At 41.2% G+C, this 17,087-nt stretch overlaps 1 protein-coding gene across 2 annotated transcripts; it reads left to right on the top strand.

Moving 5' to 3' along the window:
- Positions 1-1,637: 1,637 nt before the first annotated feature.
- On the top strand, positions 1,638-13,738 carry LOC118287480 (alpha-tectorin-like). Of its 2 annotated transcripts, none has more exons than XM_047327579.1 (25): positions 1,638-1,705; positions 1,870-1,932; positions 2,052-2,075; positions 2,965-3,080; positions 3,401-3,679; positions 3,887-3,982; positions 4,148-4,313; positions 5,054-5,454; positions 5,548-6,124; positions 6,205-6,788; positions 6,924-7,476; positions 7,568-8,166; positions 8,370-8,527; positions 8,675-9,075; positions 9,171-9,367; positions 9,482-9,877; positions 9,982-10,265; positions 10,347-10,624; positions 10,765-10,884; positions 11,357-11,541; positions 11,662-11,822; positions 11,955-12,206; positions 12,400-12,559; positions 12,660-12,753; positions 12,995-13,738. In XM_047327579.1, exons 2-25 carry the CDS (start codon positions 1,890-1,892, stop codon positions 13,093-13,095), a joined length of 6,225 nt encoding a protein of 2,074 aa, XP_047183535.1. In that variant the 5' UTR covers positions 1,638-1,705; positions 1,870-1,889; the 3' UTR covers positions 13,096-13,738. The 2 variants fall into 2 exon arrangements, with proteins under 2 accessions (XP_047183535.1, XP_035468628.1); XM_035612735.2 differs by having other exon boundaries at positions 1,690-1,712.
- Positions 13,739-17,087: the final 3,349 nt, after the last annotated feature.

Genomic DNA, 17,087 nt, shown 5'->3' on the forward strand with positions numbered 1-17,087 from the left:
CGGTGAAATTCTTCAGACAATCCCTTTCTTTCTTTGAAGCTAGCAGGAAATAAGTGGCATCTTCGAGTACACGACCAGACTTGGCTGTGGATGATTGTGGCTTATGAAAGCGATAACATCTTTTATCTGCTCCTGTTCTTTCCGCATGATGAAATTATATTGGTAGCTGGGAATCCAGGTTCAATCAAGCCAGTAGTAATTGCCCCGTGAGAGGAAAATTTGGTTTACTGCCTACTTTACTACCTTTAACCACAGGCACACAGGCACATCAAACGGTAGTTTATTATAAAAAAAACTCAACTACTATAACAAAGGCAACCATAAAAGGTTATAAAAGATTCAACATAATGAACAAAAGATAGCAATAGATGTTACATAAAAAGAAAAAGAATAATACAGTAAGTCACATTCACCCATTCACACAGTGCTTTTTCTGTCAAATCGGCCTTCAGAGGCAATTTAGGGTTAAGTGTCTTGCGCAAGGAAACTTTATCTCCTGAGCCACAGCTGGCAAATAATGAAGGAATTTAAAAGAAATAATTCCTCAAGGACAAAATGTTTTTGCACTTGCATAAAGTGAAGGTGCAGCTGCCTTAGTTGCCCTTTTTTTTTTTTTTCCAAGGAGCATCTAGGAATTTATGTTCTCTACCAGACTGATGTACATCAGTTTTGAGCTGAGTTAAGTACATTCGCTGCAGGTGTCATTAGAGCTATACATTGCTATACATAAGACTCATTTATATGGTTCTGTCTATTACAATCAGTGCGACACTTATTATCTTGTACCTAATACACTTCTTAACATTGCTACCAAGCGTCTTCTGGGGGAAACGATAATGCTTCAGAACTTCATATTTAGGCTCCCTCCTTTCCAGACAGCAACATCTGCCCTGCTATTTTTCTATGATATTTAAAATCAACTTGCTGGGAACAGAAACTTGTTGGTGCAACTTCAGACCAAACCTTCAGAATAAACGTGTACATTAAAAATGATTTTATTGTCATGTTATGGTAATGCAATACAATGTCTGAATCGGTCTTCACCTTAAAAATTAATCAACATGCAATGAAAGTTGAGCATTGTTAAAAACAAAAGCCTGACGTCAAGCTTACTGCTGCTGTTTCTCAGGTTCCAAATATCTAAACCTGATCTTGCAACAGTGTGTAATTTGGCTTGAAACCCATAATAAGGACAATATGACCTTGAGTCTTACTACTGAAAAGAAATTTCACATCACTAATATTTTGAGAATTATTCACTGAGTAAATCATTGGACATGGTGCAATATATTCCATTTTATGGCTGTAAAAGTTATTGCATGGCCTTTAACCACTACCGTACTGTATTCTACTGTACTGTAAACTGGCATTGAGAAATATCCTTTTGACAACTCATTAAAGGCTCGAGCACTTGATAGAATATCGGAGTATTAGATTACATCTTCCTATATGTTTATGCTGAACATTCCACCAAATTTTTTATCTCTCCTGAAGCACAACAGATATGTTTGGTTAATTGGGTGTCAGGGGACAAGTTGATTTTAGCCATTTAAACCATTGAAAAAGCCAAATAGAAACAAGAAAACACACGTTCAACAAATCTCTAACTTGTAAATCTGGTTTATGGAACCATGCCAGCGTTTTTCTATATAAAGCCTTGTTTCAGCCCTGTAGTCCCACATTGATGAGAGAGACACCTTACATGGTAAGAGGTGATTATTTCAAGAAGTCCAATTTTGAATGCAGAAGTGATTCATACTAACATTAAAAAAATCATTAATTTCCTACTTAAATTATGCAAACTGTATTTGAATCAGTACTTAAGTTATGCTTTGTATAATGTAAATAAAGTTGTTTGTGTTTGAACAGATCTGATTTGAGAGCCAACCATGGCAAATCAAATCTTGTTTCTACTGCTTTTGGGGACTATAAGTAAGTCATTTCTATTAAAAAATATATATATTTTTTGAAGTATTTTAAATTCTATTTAACTAATCATCCTGAACTGTTGCATTGATTTTCCTCATCTGTCTTCATTGTTTCCCTCACAGGTTTGGTGACTCCTCAGGTTGTGAGTAAGTTCACATCAAATTAAGTCTTTTTCAAATTTGATCTTCATCAGTTCAGTGTATGAAAGTAATTCAATCATTCATATGTGTCCTGCAAAGATGAAAGATTTGTGCTACACAGAATTTTAATGTGGGCTGAAAGAACGGGGAGTGGAGTCGGAATAAAAAAAGAAATAGCAGTACATAATGAAATGAGAACAAATTACAAACTGCAAAATTATTGAGAGACAAAGCAAAAACTAATCTGATGCCACAGCCCTTCAATAAAATATATCTTCATGAAATGTATTAATGTTCAGTTTTTATTAAAACTGTTCTGAAGAGATTTATCTTGTGTAATCTGAATGCTCTTGTTTGTGCTGTTGTCAAACTGTACTGCATGATGATCAGGGGTATTTCTAATATTTTGTCTACAACTACACCACATACGTATGTCAGGGAGTGGAAATTAGATTTTCATTAATTTACACTCTTCACATTCATTGTCATGTATGGTACATGGACTGTATTTATATACTGTGGTGTTTTCTCGTCTTATCGACCACTCAAAGCACTCTACAGCACAAGTCACATTCACCCATTCACACAGCGCTGCTAGTTACTGCTCTTTTTCTGTCACATTCATACACTGCAGACAGAGGCAATTTAGGGGTAAGTGTCTTGCCCAAGGACATGCTGACTGGGGGAAGCGGGTATCAAACCACCGACCTTGGTGGACAATCCTCTCCGCTCCTCTCCTGAGCCACAGCCACCCATTACATTTACATTCTATTTTCGGGAAATCAAATACATAACACAAGGAGACAAGGATTGCAGAATAACACCTATTGAGTCCTGTTCTAAACAAATGTACCATATTTGTGTCCCTTTTGTTTGACCTACTGTTTCTTCCTAGGAACCCTCTACCCGATATCTGGAACTGCAAGTTCTCCATCAGATGATGGGAGTTCTCCAAGGATTACCATGCAGAGACCCTTTGTCTACTTCGGACGGACATATAATTACATTTATGTTTGTAAAATTAACTTTGATAAAATGATGTAGACATTTTTACATGTTTCCCTGTCGAATGAAACCACCACCACTGGGTAGAAACAACTTAAAATACAACAAAACTGCACATACATTTTTTTAAATTTACATACAAAAACCCTGATTACTATAAAATGCAGTAGTTTTTATTGTGAAACATCAAACAATACTATTATAGATTATTATATTAGTCCTGGTGGCAGGTCAAATCTGAACCTGTAGATTTTTTTAGCTGATTTTTAGTTCTTGTGTCCTGATTGAACCCCCCCCCCAAATCTGTTTCCTTTTCTCATTTACAGGTCAACCAGAATGGACACCTGACATTTAATGCTGCTTGGACCTCTTTCACACCTCAACGGTTTCCATTAAATGGATCAAAAGATCTCATTGCTCCATTCTGGACAGATTTGGACAACCGACAAAATGGTCACGTCTACTACAATCAATACACCAGCGGCAGTATCCTCCAACAAGCTACACAGGACATTAACACCTATTTTCCAAGTATGAGCTTCAATGCGAACTGGGTATTTGTTGCAACATGGTATGAGGTGGCCTACTTTCCAAATTCAGGAACAGTAAGTGTACTTACTTAGTTTTTTTCTTATGCAAAACACAATGTCATAAATGGGCATTATGCTCTCCCGCAAAGTGCAGGTCATTTAGATTCATTGTGAAAACAATAAACTGGAAAATGGATACACCGGGACAGAGATGAAACAAAATATTTCTGAATTGTTGTAAAAAGAAAACTGTACATATGATAATCCATTCATATTTTCCAGCGCACCACTGTCCAAGCCGTGTTGATCTCTGGAGGCCAGTATTCATTTGTGCTGATGAACTATGGGATAATAGCCTCAACTGTTAAGAGCGTGCAGGTCAGATTCATTTCAGTTATGATATGTATAGTTAGTTGCCATGACTAAATACAAAACCCAAATTAATATCTTGCATATTCAATAACTAAGTATTTCATAGGAAAAACACATTCACTAATACTAATTCATTTATCTTTTAAAAATGTTCTGTTTCTCTTTTTGCAGGCTGGCTATGATACAATTAACTCTGCTCACCATTTCACCATCCCTGGATCAATGTCTAGCTCTGCAACAGGCAGTAACTCAAATTTCCGCCTGAGCAGCAATGTCAATGTACCCGGCCGCTGGGCCTTCCGGACAGACTATGGATCAAGAGGCTGCACTTTTTATGGTAAGTCAGACACAGAGGGTGATTTATTACTATTGTGTACTTTTTGCAATACCAATGCAGTGCCTGTCAGTGATAAAGCAGAATTCTGCAATGCCCAAAAAGGTGACCTGAACCCAGCCGGACGTGGGATTGCTTGAATGCTATGAAGCTTGACGATGTTGTTTCTCCGCCTGCGGTTTACATCCAAATTCAACACGTCTCTACAGAGAGCATGTGACCTTTTTCCCATTTAATATGTCTGAATAACATTGGAAATAACACTGCACATCACCAATGAGGTTTCCATCTTTTGTCATGGATGTTTTGTCAAACATGAATAACACAGGGTCATTCATGTTTTCACGATGCAATGGCCTTTTACTTCTTTTGCAAGTTTTTTTTTTTTTAATCCATTAAGACCACACGCTCATCAGTGGAAGGCAAATGACCTTATAGGAAAAAAAGCTAGCCCAATCCAGAAGCCTTATGCAACAAAACTGCCCAAACCCTGAACCAACATGTGATGATGGAAATCACTGGTTCCAGGTCAGACTGCTGGATTACTGATTGGTGACCACTCCTTAGCCATATACTGACAAGACAAACAGTAATAAAACAGTATATTGAGCACGAAACTTATATTACTTATTTACATACTGTAAAAACCTTTTTCTCATAAAATGAAATGGTTTAAATGCAATAGTGCCCACTCACAATAGTTTATGCTTTTTTGTGACCATTTCCTTTGATTTCCTTCAAAGGTGAACCCGTGCAGCTGGGAGACTCATTCTGGAGTGACAGTACCTGTGCACAGAAGTGTACTTGCACCACAGCAGGCCTGCAGTGTCTCAGGCAACCCTGCTCCTTTTCCCAAATCTGCCGCCCAAGTACCTTTCAGTTCTCCTGCCAGACAGTGCAGAGAGGCACCTGCACCATAAGTGGTGATCCACATTATTATACTTTCGATGGCAGAGTGTTTCACTTTCAAGGTGCTTGCACTTATGTTATCTCTGAGAAATGTGATGGTGGGCTGCCCTACTATCGAGTAGAGGCCAAGAACGAGCACCGGGGCAGCAATCGAGTCTCTTGGACTGGACTGGTGAAAGTGTTTGTCTACAATGACACTATTGAGCTTGTCAAGGAACATCCTGGTAAAGCCAAGGTTCGCAATTTTGACAAAGGTTAAACTAAGTACTTCTTTATTTAAGAGACCAAATGTACTTTTGCTTCATTTGATATATCTGTGTGCTTACAGATCAATGGGAATTTAGCAGCCACTCCATTCTACCTCAATAACGGCACCGTCCAGGTTTATCAGTCAGGTTTTTCTACGATCATCAGTGCTGACTTTGGCTTGGTGGTTTCTTATGACACTAATTTTTACGTCAGAATCAGGTTGCCCTACACTTACCAGAATGCAACATGTGGCCTATGTGGAAACTTCAACAATCAGCCCGGTGATGACTTTCGAACTCGCCAAGGAGAAGTTGTTAGCTCTGATCTGGTTTTTGCCAACAGTTGGCAAGCTGCAGGGGACGATGAGCCTGGATGTGAGGCGCAGTGTGACGGACTGGATTGTGCTGCCTGTACTGAACATCAGACAGCTTTATACAGCAATGTATCCCATTGTGGTATCCTCCAGAGTAGTTCTGGACCTTTTGCTGCTTGCCATCGACAGCTTCCCCCACAGTCCTTTGTGGAGAGTTGTGTGTTTGATCTGTGTGTAGGAGAAGGGTACCAGCCCATTCTGTGTCAAGCCCTAAATGTTTATGCAAGTCAGTGTCAGCAGAATGGAATCCACCTGCCAAGCTGGAGAAGACCAGGCTTCTGTGGTATGTCCGAATGTCAGTCTTGAAAATATAACTTTAGCATTTCCATGAGTTCATTGTCAATTTTCATGGGTTTTTTTTAGAAATCCCCTGCCCGGCTAACAGCCACTTTGAGCCAGAAGGCACAGGATGTCCAGCTACCTGTGTCAATCCCAATTCCACCCACAACTGCCCTCTCCCTGTCCAGGAGAGCTGCATCTGCAATTCAGGCTACATCCTCAGTGGTGGGGTCTGCGTCCCTCTTGCTGACTGTGGCTGCAGCTTTGAGGATCGTTACTACCGCTCTGGAGAAACTGTGATACTAGACGAGGACTGTGGGAGACGTTGTCGCTGCAGTTATGGCTCCATGACCTGTCGCTCACATAGTTGTAGTCCACTTGAATCTTGCAGGGTGGAGGAAGGAGAAAGAGGATGTAGGCCTAACAACTATGCAACTTGCTGGATCAGGGGCCCGGGGTCATATCAGATGTTTGATGGACTGACATACCAGTATCCTGGGGCGTGTCGACTGACTCTTGCCAAAGTGATGGGATCGTCTGATCACACTCACTTTGTGGTGACAGCAGAGAAAGTGCCCAGAGGCAAACAAGGTTTTGCCAGGTTGCTAAACTTTGAGGCCGAGGGAACACAAGTGTCCATTGAGATGGCAAATAGCAGCAAGGTTCATGTAAGTGATTTGCACAATTTAGAAGTAAACAAAAATTTCCACCATTTTGACAGAGTATTGTTCCTAAGAATAAACAGCATGTTACTTTGTTTAAGTCTTTTTAACTACAAACTATAATATTCAATGGCCCTTAAGGTTGACGGTCAGCTCATCAGACTACCTTTCAGCTCAGCATCCGACCGAATCCAAATCTACCACAGCAGCATTCACAGTATCATCATTCGCACCTCCTTTGGTGTGACTGTGCAGACAGTCTGGCCTCACTTTGTGCGTGTCACTGCACCTGGTATCTACAATGGTTCACTGGGTGGACTCTGTGGTAACTACAATGGTCACTCACATGATGACTTCCGCACACCCAACGGCATCCTGGTCAACAGCTCTCAGGCCTTTGGAGACAGTTGGCGAGACGGCTCCCTCGCTGCTCACTGTGTAGAAAGTGTGAATAATAATTCTACAACAAATTACAATTCCAGCGAGTACTGTGGAATAATTGGCTCACGAACCGGGCCATTTACCCAGTGTTGGTCCACAGTAGACCCAAGGCAGCATGTGGAAGAGTGCATTAAGATCATTAGAACCTCTAATGATCCAGCATCAACACTCTGTGAGGTCCTACGAGATTATGCACTAATATGTCAACAGAAGGGCGTAGCGCTGCGACACTGGAGGAATGCAACTGGTTGTGGTAAGCACTTTTCCTGCTGTTGGAATAACTTTGATATGGTATAAATGTATGTAAGGTTATTTTTTTCATCAACCTGTTTTTGTATCTCTAGAGCCAACCTGCCCTCTAAAAAGTCATTATGAATTCTGTGGAACCACCTGTCCCTCCACCTGCCCCAGCCTCTCTTTCCCTTTCACCTGTAACACTGTGTGTCAGGAAGGGTGCCAGTGTGATAATGGTTTTGTCCTCAATGGCAACCAGTGTGTGCCACCAACATCCTGTGGATGCCATTACAATGGACGCTATCGGCAAGGTGGTGAACAGTTCTGGGATGGTGAGGAATGTCAGAGGTCATGCACCTGTAATGGTGCAACTGGGACAGTGCACTGTACTCCCAGCTCCTGTGGCCCCCAGGAGTCCTGCCGTGTGGTGGAGGGTGCGTTTGGTTGCCATCCCAACCCCCATGGCACCTGCTCTGCCTCTGGAGACCCCCACTACCTCACATTTGATCACAAGGCCTATGACTTCCAAGGAACCTGCCGCTATGTCTTAGCAACCCTTTGTAATGACACAGATGGACTCCACCAATTTTCAGTGGAAGCAAAGAATGAGCCGTGGAACGGGTTGGCAGTTTCAATCACAGCTGAAGTTTTTGTCAATGTGTGGGGCTATCGATTACGTATGTCCAGGGAAAGAAGTCGTGTGGTTCAAGTAAGTTGTTTGAATCATGTCTGATTTTCGTCATCCGATAACTGCTATGCATTACTTAGATTTAATCAAATTATAATGACTAAGTGAATTATACCGAGGGAAAATGAAGAGATGATAGCAAGGCCATATGATATCAATTAGAAAAACAAACGGATTCAGTTTTATAAATGCACACCTGATCTTTCTTCCAATTTCTCTTCTAGGTCAATGGAATAAACAGAAATTTACCTATACTCTTGAATGGAAGTCTGGTGTCTATCTATGCAAGTGGATCTCGAGTATTTGTCAGTGCTGATTTTGGCCTGAGTGTCACTTATGATGGATATAGTACAGTGTTCATCTCTGTACCTGCCAGTTACAGGTATATCCCATTCAACAAACCTAAACGTGGAATGCTTTGACTTGACTTTTTTAAAATATTTATAAAATTAATAAAATTCAAGCCATTTAATACCATTTTTTTCTCATTTATGACACTGCATGTCCTTACATATTGTCTTCTTCACAGGGGAAAAACATGTGGACTTTGTGGAAACTTTAATGGAAATCAAACTGACGACTTCCTCACCCCATCTGGAACAATAGCCAACACTCCAGATGAGTTTGGGACGTCTTGGAAGGTGGCGGGCAACTACACCTGCAGTGATGGGTGTGGTTCCTCCTGTCCTCAGTGTACCAATGAACTCCCTGCTAGAGCTCAGTGTGAAGTGATCCGGGCAGCTGACGGCCCCCTCAGCTTCTGCCATGAACAGGTGGACCCGGCGCCATATTTCAACGACTGTGTGTTTGACGTTTGTGTGTCAGGAAATGCTGGTCAAGATCTTCTGTGCAGGGCCATACAAGCTTACGTCAGTGCCTGTCAGTCTGCTAATGTTCAAATCTACCCTTGGAGACAGAACACCACATGCAGTAAGTCAACCATTTTTCAAACTAAATTATCCATTTCAGACTAATGGCTAAAATAAAATATCTGACAATTGCCATTTCTCTCCTCACTTAAAAAGGACTGAGCTGTCCAGCCAACAGCCATTATCAGCTGTGTGGTACCGACTGTGGCCACACGTGTGCCAGCAGTGTTGATGCCACCTGCGAGCAGGTTTGCTCTGAGGGATGTTTTTGTGATGAAGGGTTCCTCAGGAGCGGGACGAGGTGTGTCCCTGTGGAAAACTGTGGCTGCCAATATAATGGCTTCTACTATGATGTAAGTCACAATCCTTTAATAAACAAATAACTTGGGCATGTCTGCCAATAATAAAGCATGTGAACTAATTTGTCATGTTATGTGGTGTGTATCTCTTTTCCTCACATGTTGCAGGCTGGTGAGTCCTTCTGGACAACGGGCTGCTCCCAGCGATGTGAATGTCATGCTCCCAACGACCTGCGCTGCTCCGTTGCATCTTGTACTCCTGAACAAGAGTGCACCATCAGAAATGGCCAGCTGGACTGTTATGATGCAATGTCTACTTGCACCGTGTGGGGGGACCCACACTACATCACCTTTGATGGGGCACTGGCTCATTTTCAGGGCACATGTTCTTACATCATCACTGAGAGCTTGAGCCACAGCACCAATGACACCCAGTTTCAAGTAGTTGGCACTAATAATCATCGTGGCAACAACCTTGTGTCCTTTGTATCCGCAGTGGATATATACCTCTCAAATCAACCAGAGAGTGCATACATCAGGATTGGAACAAACAAAAGAGTAAAGGTAAATATTTCATTATTGTATGTAATGTTCTAGTTAGTCTGGAGTGTCTGGTGTCAGTATAGCTCACAAACAGGGGTTTGTCTGTCTCTCTCCCATCCCTCTAGGTAAATGAAAGTGAGGTATCTCTTCCAACCACCATAGGAACCTTAGCTCAGGTTGTAAGACAGGGAAGCTACATAGTGGTTGATGCCAGTGACCTGTTAGTCCAGTTTGATGGCAGAAGTACCTTACTGGTCAGAATCAGCCAAAATCACCAAAACAGAGTCACTGGGATGTGTGGGAATTTCAACAATGATCCTGCAGATGACAAAGTCTTGCCCAATGGCACACAGGCACAAAATGACAATGAGTTTGGACACAGCTGGAAGTCATCCACAAGCCAACCAGGGTGAGCTGTTATAAAAAAAAGGTAGTTTTAATGAAAAATGCAGCAGAAAATAATGACAGCATTTGGTGTGTCATTTTCTAGATGTGGATCCACAGATGGTGAAAACGGTGATGGATTGAACGACTGTACCTTCATGGAAGAATACGCTGAGCTCTGCAACATCATCACCAACACCAGTGGCCCGTTCGGCGCCTGCCACCTGCACTCTGACCCACAGCCATTTTTCACTTCCTGTGTCTATGACCTCTGCCTCTACACTCCAGCCAATGGCATGCTGTGTAGTGCTGTTTCAGCTTATGAGAGAACCTGCTCAGTTTTGGGATTGAACGTCTCAGAGTGGCGCTCGACTTTACACTGTGGTATGTTAGCAGTGGGTTGATAATGGAGAAAAAAGAATGTTCCGAAGAAGGTGGAACTTGTAATCGGTGGCTGTAGGCATCTTCTCTCATACCCGTTGTGTGTTTCAGTTCCCTCACTCCGTACTCCATTGTTTTTGCAGATGAGTCAAACCCCTGTGAACAGCTGGACTGCACAGACTATGAGTGGTGTGGTGAGAAGGACGGTGTTTACGGCTGCTTGTGTGATGAGCACCACCATCGGCCCAACAACGAGAGCTATGGTGAAGTCAATATGTCTCTTTCAGTGTGTTTATTGTATCCAGTCAACCCCAGTCAACCTTGATATCTCTAACTTAGCCCTACCAGACATTAGTATTCAAATTGTCAGCTACCTCATTTTCAAAAATCCTTAAAGAGGCAGGCCCCTAGTGGTTCCAACTGGTATCACTGTCCTAAAGAAGAAGATCGTTGTTTTGCTGCACAAACCACGTCTCAGTAGCCAGGAGAATAATCTGAAAGCAAGGCTTATATGGGAACAATATCATAATGACAAGTCTAAGCCAAAATGTTGTCTATTTCTTTTTAAAGTCAGTGATATTCACAGATTATTGACACGTGTTGCTCACACCGATTTTTGGTGTGATTATCACTTACCTAGACTTAGAAAGTCACCAATTATAAATGTTTTGTTTTACATGCGCAAACATTATGTTGTCACTGGCAGCCAATTCTTTGTTTCTCTCTCCTTCATAGACTCGTCCATCACTTGTGTCAGTAGTGAGGGCACCTTGTCCCTGTCTCGCTGCCAGGTGTTTGAAGCTGGCTTTCACCCTGGTGCTCTACACCTGCTGGAAGACTCCTGCAATGGTACTATCCAGGACGGACGACTGGTGTTCCACTTTAACAATGACGACCAGCTGTGTGGGACAGTTCTCAGGGTACATGTCCATACATTTCATTGTCAGGGTCTACAGAGCATTTTAGATGCTTCGTACTGCATGAACAATTAAAAAGCACATTTCATCAAAAAATACCTTAAATATTCTGTTTTCTCACAGAGCAATGGAACCCATTTCATCTATGAGAATACCATTCAAGGCGATGTGGACCCTCACGAAGGCCTCATTAGCCGTGAGAAGAGTATTCACCTCCACTTCTCCTGTGAATATCCTCTGGCCCAGGCCCTTTCTATGGATGTGGGCATCAACCCTGTAGAGAGGTAATAACCACAATACAACCTCACTAAATCTCTGTTATGTGTATGCTTTACCTGTTCAACTATATTGGAGGCGTCTGTTCTTCGAAAAAAATTTGCCTGTCTCAGGCTTAATCACATTGTCTTTTTCTGTAGCATTGTGAACAAGAGGCTTCCATCCGGTCGAGGTCGCTATCATTTGAGGATGATCCCCTATGAGGACGCTGGCTTCCGCGTCCCCCTGACCAGAAGCAGAAACCTAGAAATGGAAATAGACCAGCGGTTGTACATCGAGGTGCAGACAGTGGGAGTTGATGAACGGCAGATCTCCACCATCCTGGACTCTTGCTGGGGAACGCCTTTCAATGACGCCAGCTATCCTGTCCGCTGGGATCTCATTAGTGCAGAGTAAAGCTGTTGTTTCAATACGTCCTTGTGTTTGTTCACTGATTGAAAAATCCCCCATACTCATTTTTAAATGATTACACATGACGTAACCCTAAGATGGCTTTGTAAATTAATTTCAGCCATCTTCTTTATTACAACTTACTCTTGTCTGCCTGGTAACACTGTAATTCTTAAGACAGTCCTTGTCTTCCAGGTGTCCTAATCCAGTAGATGGTACAGTAGAGCTGGTTCAGAATGGCGTCTCCACTGTAGCCCGTTTCTCCTTCAGGATGTTCACCTTCACCAACTATTCATCCATCTACCTGCACTGCAAGGTCCACCTGTGTCTTTTGAGACACAACAACTGCACATCTGTAAGTAGAACTTTAAAACGTTGTGTTTGTTTGTATCTCCTGTTATTTACTCTGGTTAAAGGCTTCAGCTGAATTTTTTTAATTTTCTTTCCCCCTGCAGCATTGTTACCCTGGTTATCACACAAGAGTGGCAAGGGATATTTCTCACCATGACAGTGCAGCCATCTCACTAGGACCACTAGTTCAGAAACCAGGTAACTCTTACATTTCCATAACCTCTGTATTCTTGTTCATGATATACTGCACAGATTAAACAATGGATTCAAAGTTTATTAATTTACTTTGGAAAGAAAATCTATTTTTGAACTAAATAAATACAGAGAAAATAAACTCACATGTGTGTTAAATGACTTCACACCAATGTTCATCCATGTGAGCACAAACTACTTGTCTTTATTTTACCGCTTAAAATAGATTTTTGATGTTCTCTTGCAGACGAAAGGAAACAGAGCAGTGCCTCAGGCCTGTGGACCTCCGTGGTGACCCTGATGGTCAGTTTGCTGGCTACCAAAATTCTGATAGGTGCACACACATGAGCAAAATAAATCAATCAGTCAGCAGTAGCTAAGATAAGATAAGAAGCCTTTATTGTCATTATATTACAATGAATACAATCAAATTGTGCATTGATTTAACAACTGCTGTTTATTTTTCTCCATTGTTATCTTCTTAAAAAGTATGAGTTGCCTTTTTTGACCGATAGAAATAGTAATGGTACAGACCTGAATAAAGTTACAGGTGTTACAGAATATTTAGATATACATCCTCTCTAAAAAGTCTTATTTAAAAATCTGGTATTTTTCATTTCCAACATTAGAGGGCAGCATACGATCAAATACACATTACACACACAACATTTTCGGCTCACCTTTTGGTTTTCTTTTTTCAACATGGCTTATTAAGTATCATGTTCATCAGTTCATCATCAAGGCTTTTGCGATGACATTCATTATCACTACATCAACACTGTGTGGTTGAAAATAACAATGCTACAATAATGAAGATTCAAATTATAAATTATATAATTCATGTCTGAAATATGAATCTTATGGTATATATTTTTTAAAACTAACTCTGTAGCCTGACCAGTAGATTACCTGAGGTTTTCAAAGTTTATTGAAATTTTTGTCTTTCTACTTTCTATCTTTTTTCTTTCAATAAAAATGGCATTTACTTAAAGTTGTAACTTATTTCTTGAAATTTTCCAAGAAGCGTTTGGAAATACCACTAAGTAAGTAAACAAACTCAATGCAATCACAACCCTAACCCTAACCCAATGTTCATTATAGGACACATACATGTATGTACAATAACCACAACCTAAACCATTAATACAGGATGGTTCTCATTTGACTTGAAAGAAGCTGTTGGTGATACAAGAGGTCAGGTTTCTCTCTTTTGTGCTGAGCCTCCTTTGTTGGGCCGAGTGTGGAGACTGACAGAGCCGATATCTCCCAGGTCCTCTCTTCGGGGGGTGAAATTCATCATTGTCAGTCGGTATGTCCTCAGCAGTAGGAGCTGAGACCTACAGTAGACATAACAACACTTATCACACACCCGTAACATGTAATTTGTCACTGGTGGTATAGTACAGTACAAAGACTTCAAAGAGAAGCAGTATGTCCAATACCACATGGCCCAAGACACGGTCTCTCCACTCCACTGACATATTCAGGTGAATTATGTGGGGATTACTTTACAGATCATATAGGTCATCTTTTGTCTCAATAGGAAAAGATTTAAGTGTGTAATCTTGTTAATCACTGTTGGGAGTAGCAGTTAACGTTTGATCAATTTGTGCATTTCATTTAATAGCTTAGCTTCTCTGACAATGTGCCTTTGGGAAGTTAAGCCTGTGGCTTATGTGGTATTTGCAGGCTGTCAAAGTCAGTGTGTGAACGAGAAAACGAGAAAGAGAAAAAGGAAAACACCCACCAGAAATAACAAAATAACTTTAAGTACTAATATGACTTTAAATACAGTTTAGAAAATAACTTAAGATGATACTGATGATGGCCTCAAACCAAAAGGCTGTGGTTTGGACTGTGGTGATGTTCAAGGGATACTGTTCATAAAGTCAAGATGATTTTATGGATCCAGACATTTGTCCACACGTGTTGACATCTCTGATGTCAAAGTGGCAGCTTAACCTCACTTACCTTACCATTACCGTGCATCCATTAAGAGTCGCCAGGGGCTGCAGCCAATCCCAGCTGACATTGGGGCGAGAGGCGGCCTAGACCCTGGACAGGTCGCCAGCGTATCGCAGGGCCAACATACAGAGACAAACACATTCACTCTCACATTCCCATCTTTGGACAATTTAAAAATCTCCAATCCACCTAACCCCAACTGTGGGAGGAAGCCGGAGTAACCGCAGAGAGCCCACGCAGACACGGGGAGAACACGCAAACTCCACACAGAAAGGCCCTGGATGGTCCAGATTCAAACCAGGAACCCGCGAGTGCTAACCACCACGCCACCGAGCCGCCCTCCAATGTAATGTATCTGGCTAAAATGGAAGTGACCCTAAAATCCATCCTTTAATCGCTCTGTCTTTTCAGAGGCATTTACTCAGTTCTTTTCTTCCACACGTCTATCTGGTATCTAATCGAATTAAGAAAGTGCAGCTCCTGATGGTTCACAGATTTTGTCTCACCTTTTTGAACCCAAGCACATATGTCAAACTTAATAACATCCACATGTGGTGAGTCATACCTTATCTTTCATTTGTAAACTGCTGGCATACAATCATTTCTTTCTACTCTGCTAGATGTGGAGAGTGAACTCCCTTCAATGCGGCTTAAAGAATAAGAATCTAATGCTAAATTAAAATGCTGAATGAAATTAAACGCTATGTACATCTACATATTCTATTGTTTGAGTTTAAATAGTTGTATTGTACATAACCCATTAAATTCCTTCTTTTAATTTGTTTTAGTTTGGATTTCATCATCTTCATCAGGAAATTCTACCGAGCCGTTTCCTACTCCTGATCCATCAAAGCATCTTGAATACTCGTCCCTGCCTCAAGAAGGGGGAGTCTGCAGCCTCGGGGAGGAGGTAAGGCAGGGGACAGACAGAAGGGAGAGAAAGACAAAGTGGTGGATGGGGAAGAGAGGGAAATATGAGTGACAGCTTGTTGACTTTTACAAGATGTTGAGGGCTTAGTTGGCTAAATTGGATTCCCTCATGAAGTCCCAAGCGTGGTGTGCTGAAGGGGTCAGAAATGGTCCCATCTGATGTTTGACCTCTCCTGCTCCCCACATGTCAGCAGCACTGGCCACGACACGCCGCAGCTCACTGCATAATTACATCTGAACTCAAGTCCATTTGTGCAAGACTACAGCCTCTGGGATTCTATCTGACGAGAAGATGGATGTGAAATAAGTTTTGATGAATAGAAGTTTTGCTTTGTGGTTAGTAACCACTGATATCCAACAATATTTCATCTGCCCACTAAGAATTCCCCCAACATCCCAATGGTACAGTTGAGTGCATATGTTGCACACTGCCTAAATTCAAACATCTCTACTTTGTTAAATTTATAGCAGTACGAATGAATTATTTACAGCACATTACATTTTTAAATCAGAAAGGAAGAATTGGTCAAAATGTATAAAATTTAGTACACTAAGTCATTAAAATGAGGGCTGCACCGTGGTGTAGTGGTAAGCACTTTCGCCTCACAGCAAGAAGGTTCTTGGTTTGAATCCCGGTTCAAACCAACCAGGGCCTTTCTGTGTGGAGTTTGCATGTTCTCCCCGTGTATGCGTGGGTTCTCTCCGGGTTTTCCGGCTTCCTCCCACAGTCCAAAGACATGCAGAATGGGGTTAGGTAAATTGAAGACTCTACATTGACCGTAGGTGTGAATGTGAGAGTGACTGGTTGTTTGTCTCTGTATGTGGCCCTGCGAGTTTAATCTGTTTAAAATGCCGATCTTTTTGACAATTGTTGAACTAAATTTTTTGGTTCTTCCTCACAGACTATACTTATTTTTTTAACATGAACGTGAAAGGCATATTACTGAGTTTTCACGACTTAGTATATGTATATATGGGAAATAAAAGAAATGTCGATGATGTGAAAATGCTACAACTGAAAGAATTCAGTGTATTATCTTTTCATTCCAATTACAGATAAAATGATTTCTTAATCTGAATAATAATAATACAATTTGAAATAGAAACACAGATGTTGTTTCTATAAGGTAACATAAAATCATAGAAAAATATTTTATTGTAGTTTTTGTTCTTGTTCACCCTGCCTTTTGTTTTGGTGGGACCACTTTCTTTTTTCTTTTCTTTTTGTGGAAAAAGACAAATTTGGCCATATACTGTTTCTGTAATTAGATTTCCCTGGTGAATTCTATACTCCTGAGAAAACGGAACAGTCAGGGGACTGTAGCTGCAATCCTAGAAGTCATGAAAGTGACTTTGCAAACCATGTGTGAAAAATCAGCACATTGTAAAGAGACAGGTACTGTATGTACCGTGACTTTTATCCATGATGTGTTCTTCATGCTGGA

This window comes from Scophthalmus maximus, chromosome 16 (assembly GCF_022379125.1).
Source record: "Scophthalmus maximus strain ysfricsl-2021 chromosome 16, ASM2237912v1, whole genome shotgun sequence".
Classification (NCBI taxonomy): domain Eukaryota; kingdom Metazoa; phylum Chordata; class Actinopteri; order Pleuronectiformes; family Scophthalmidae; genus Scophthalmus; species Scophthalmus maximus.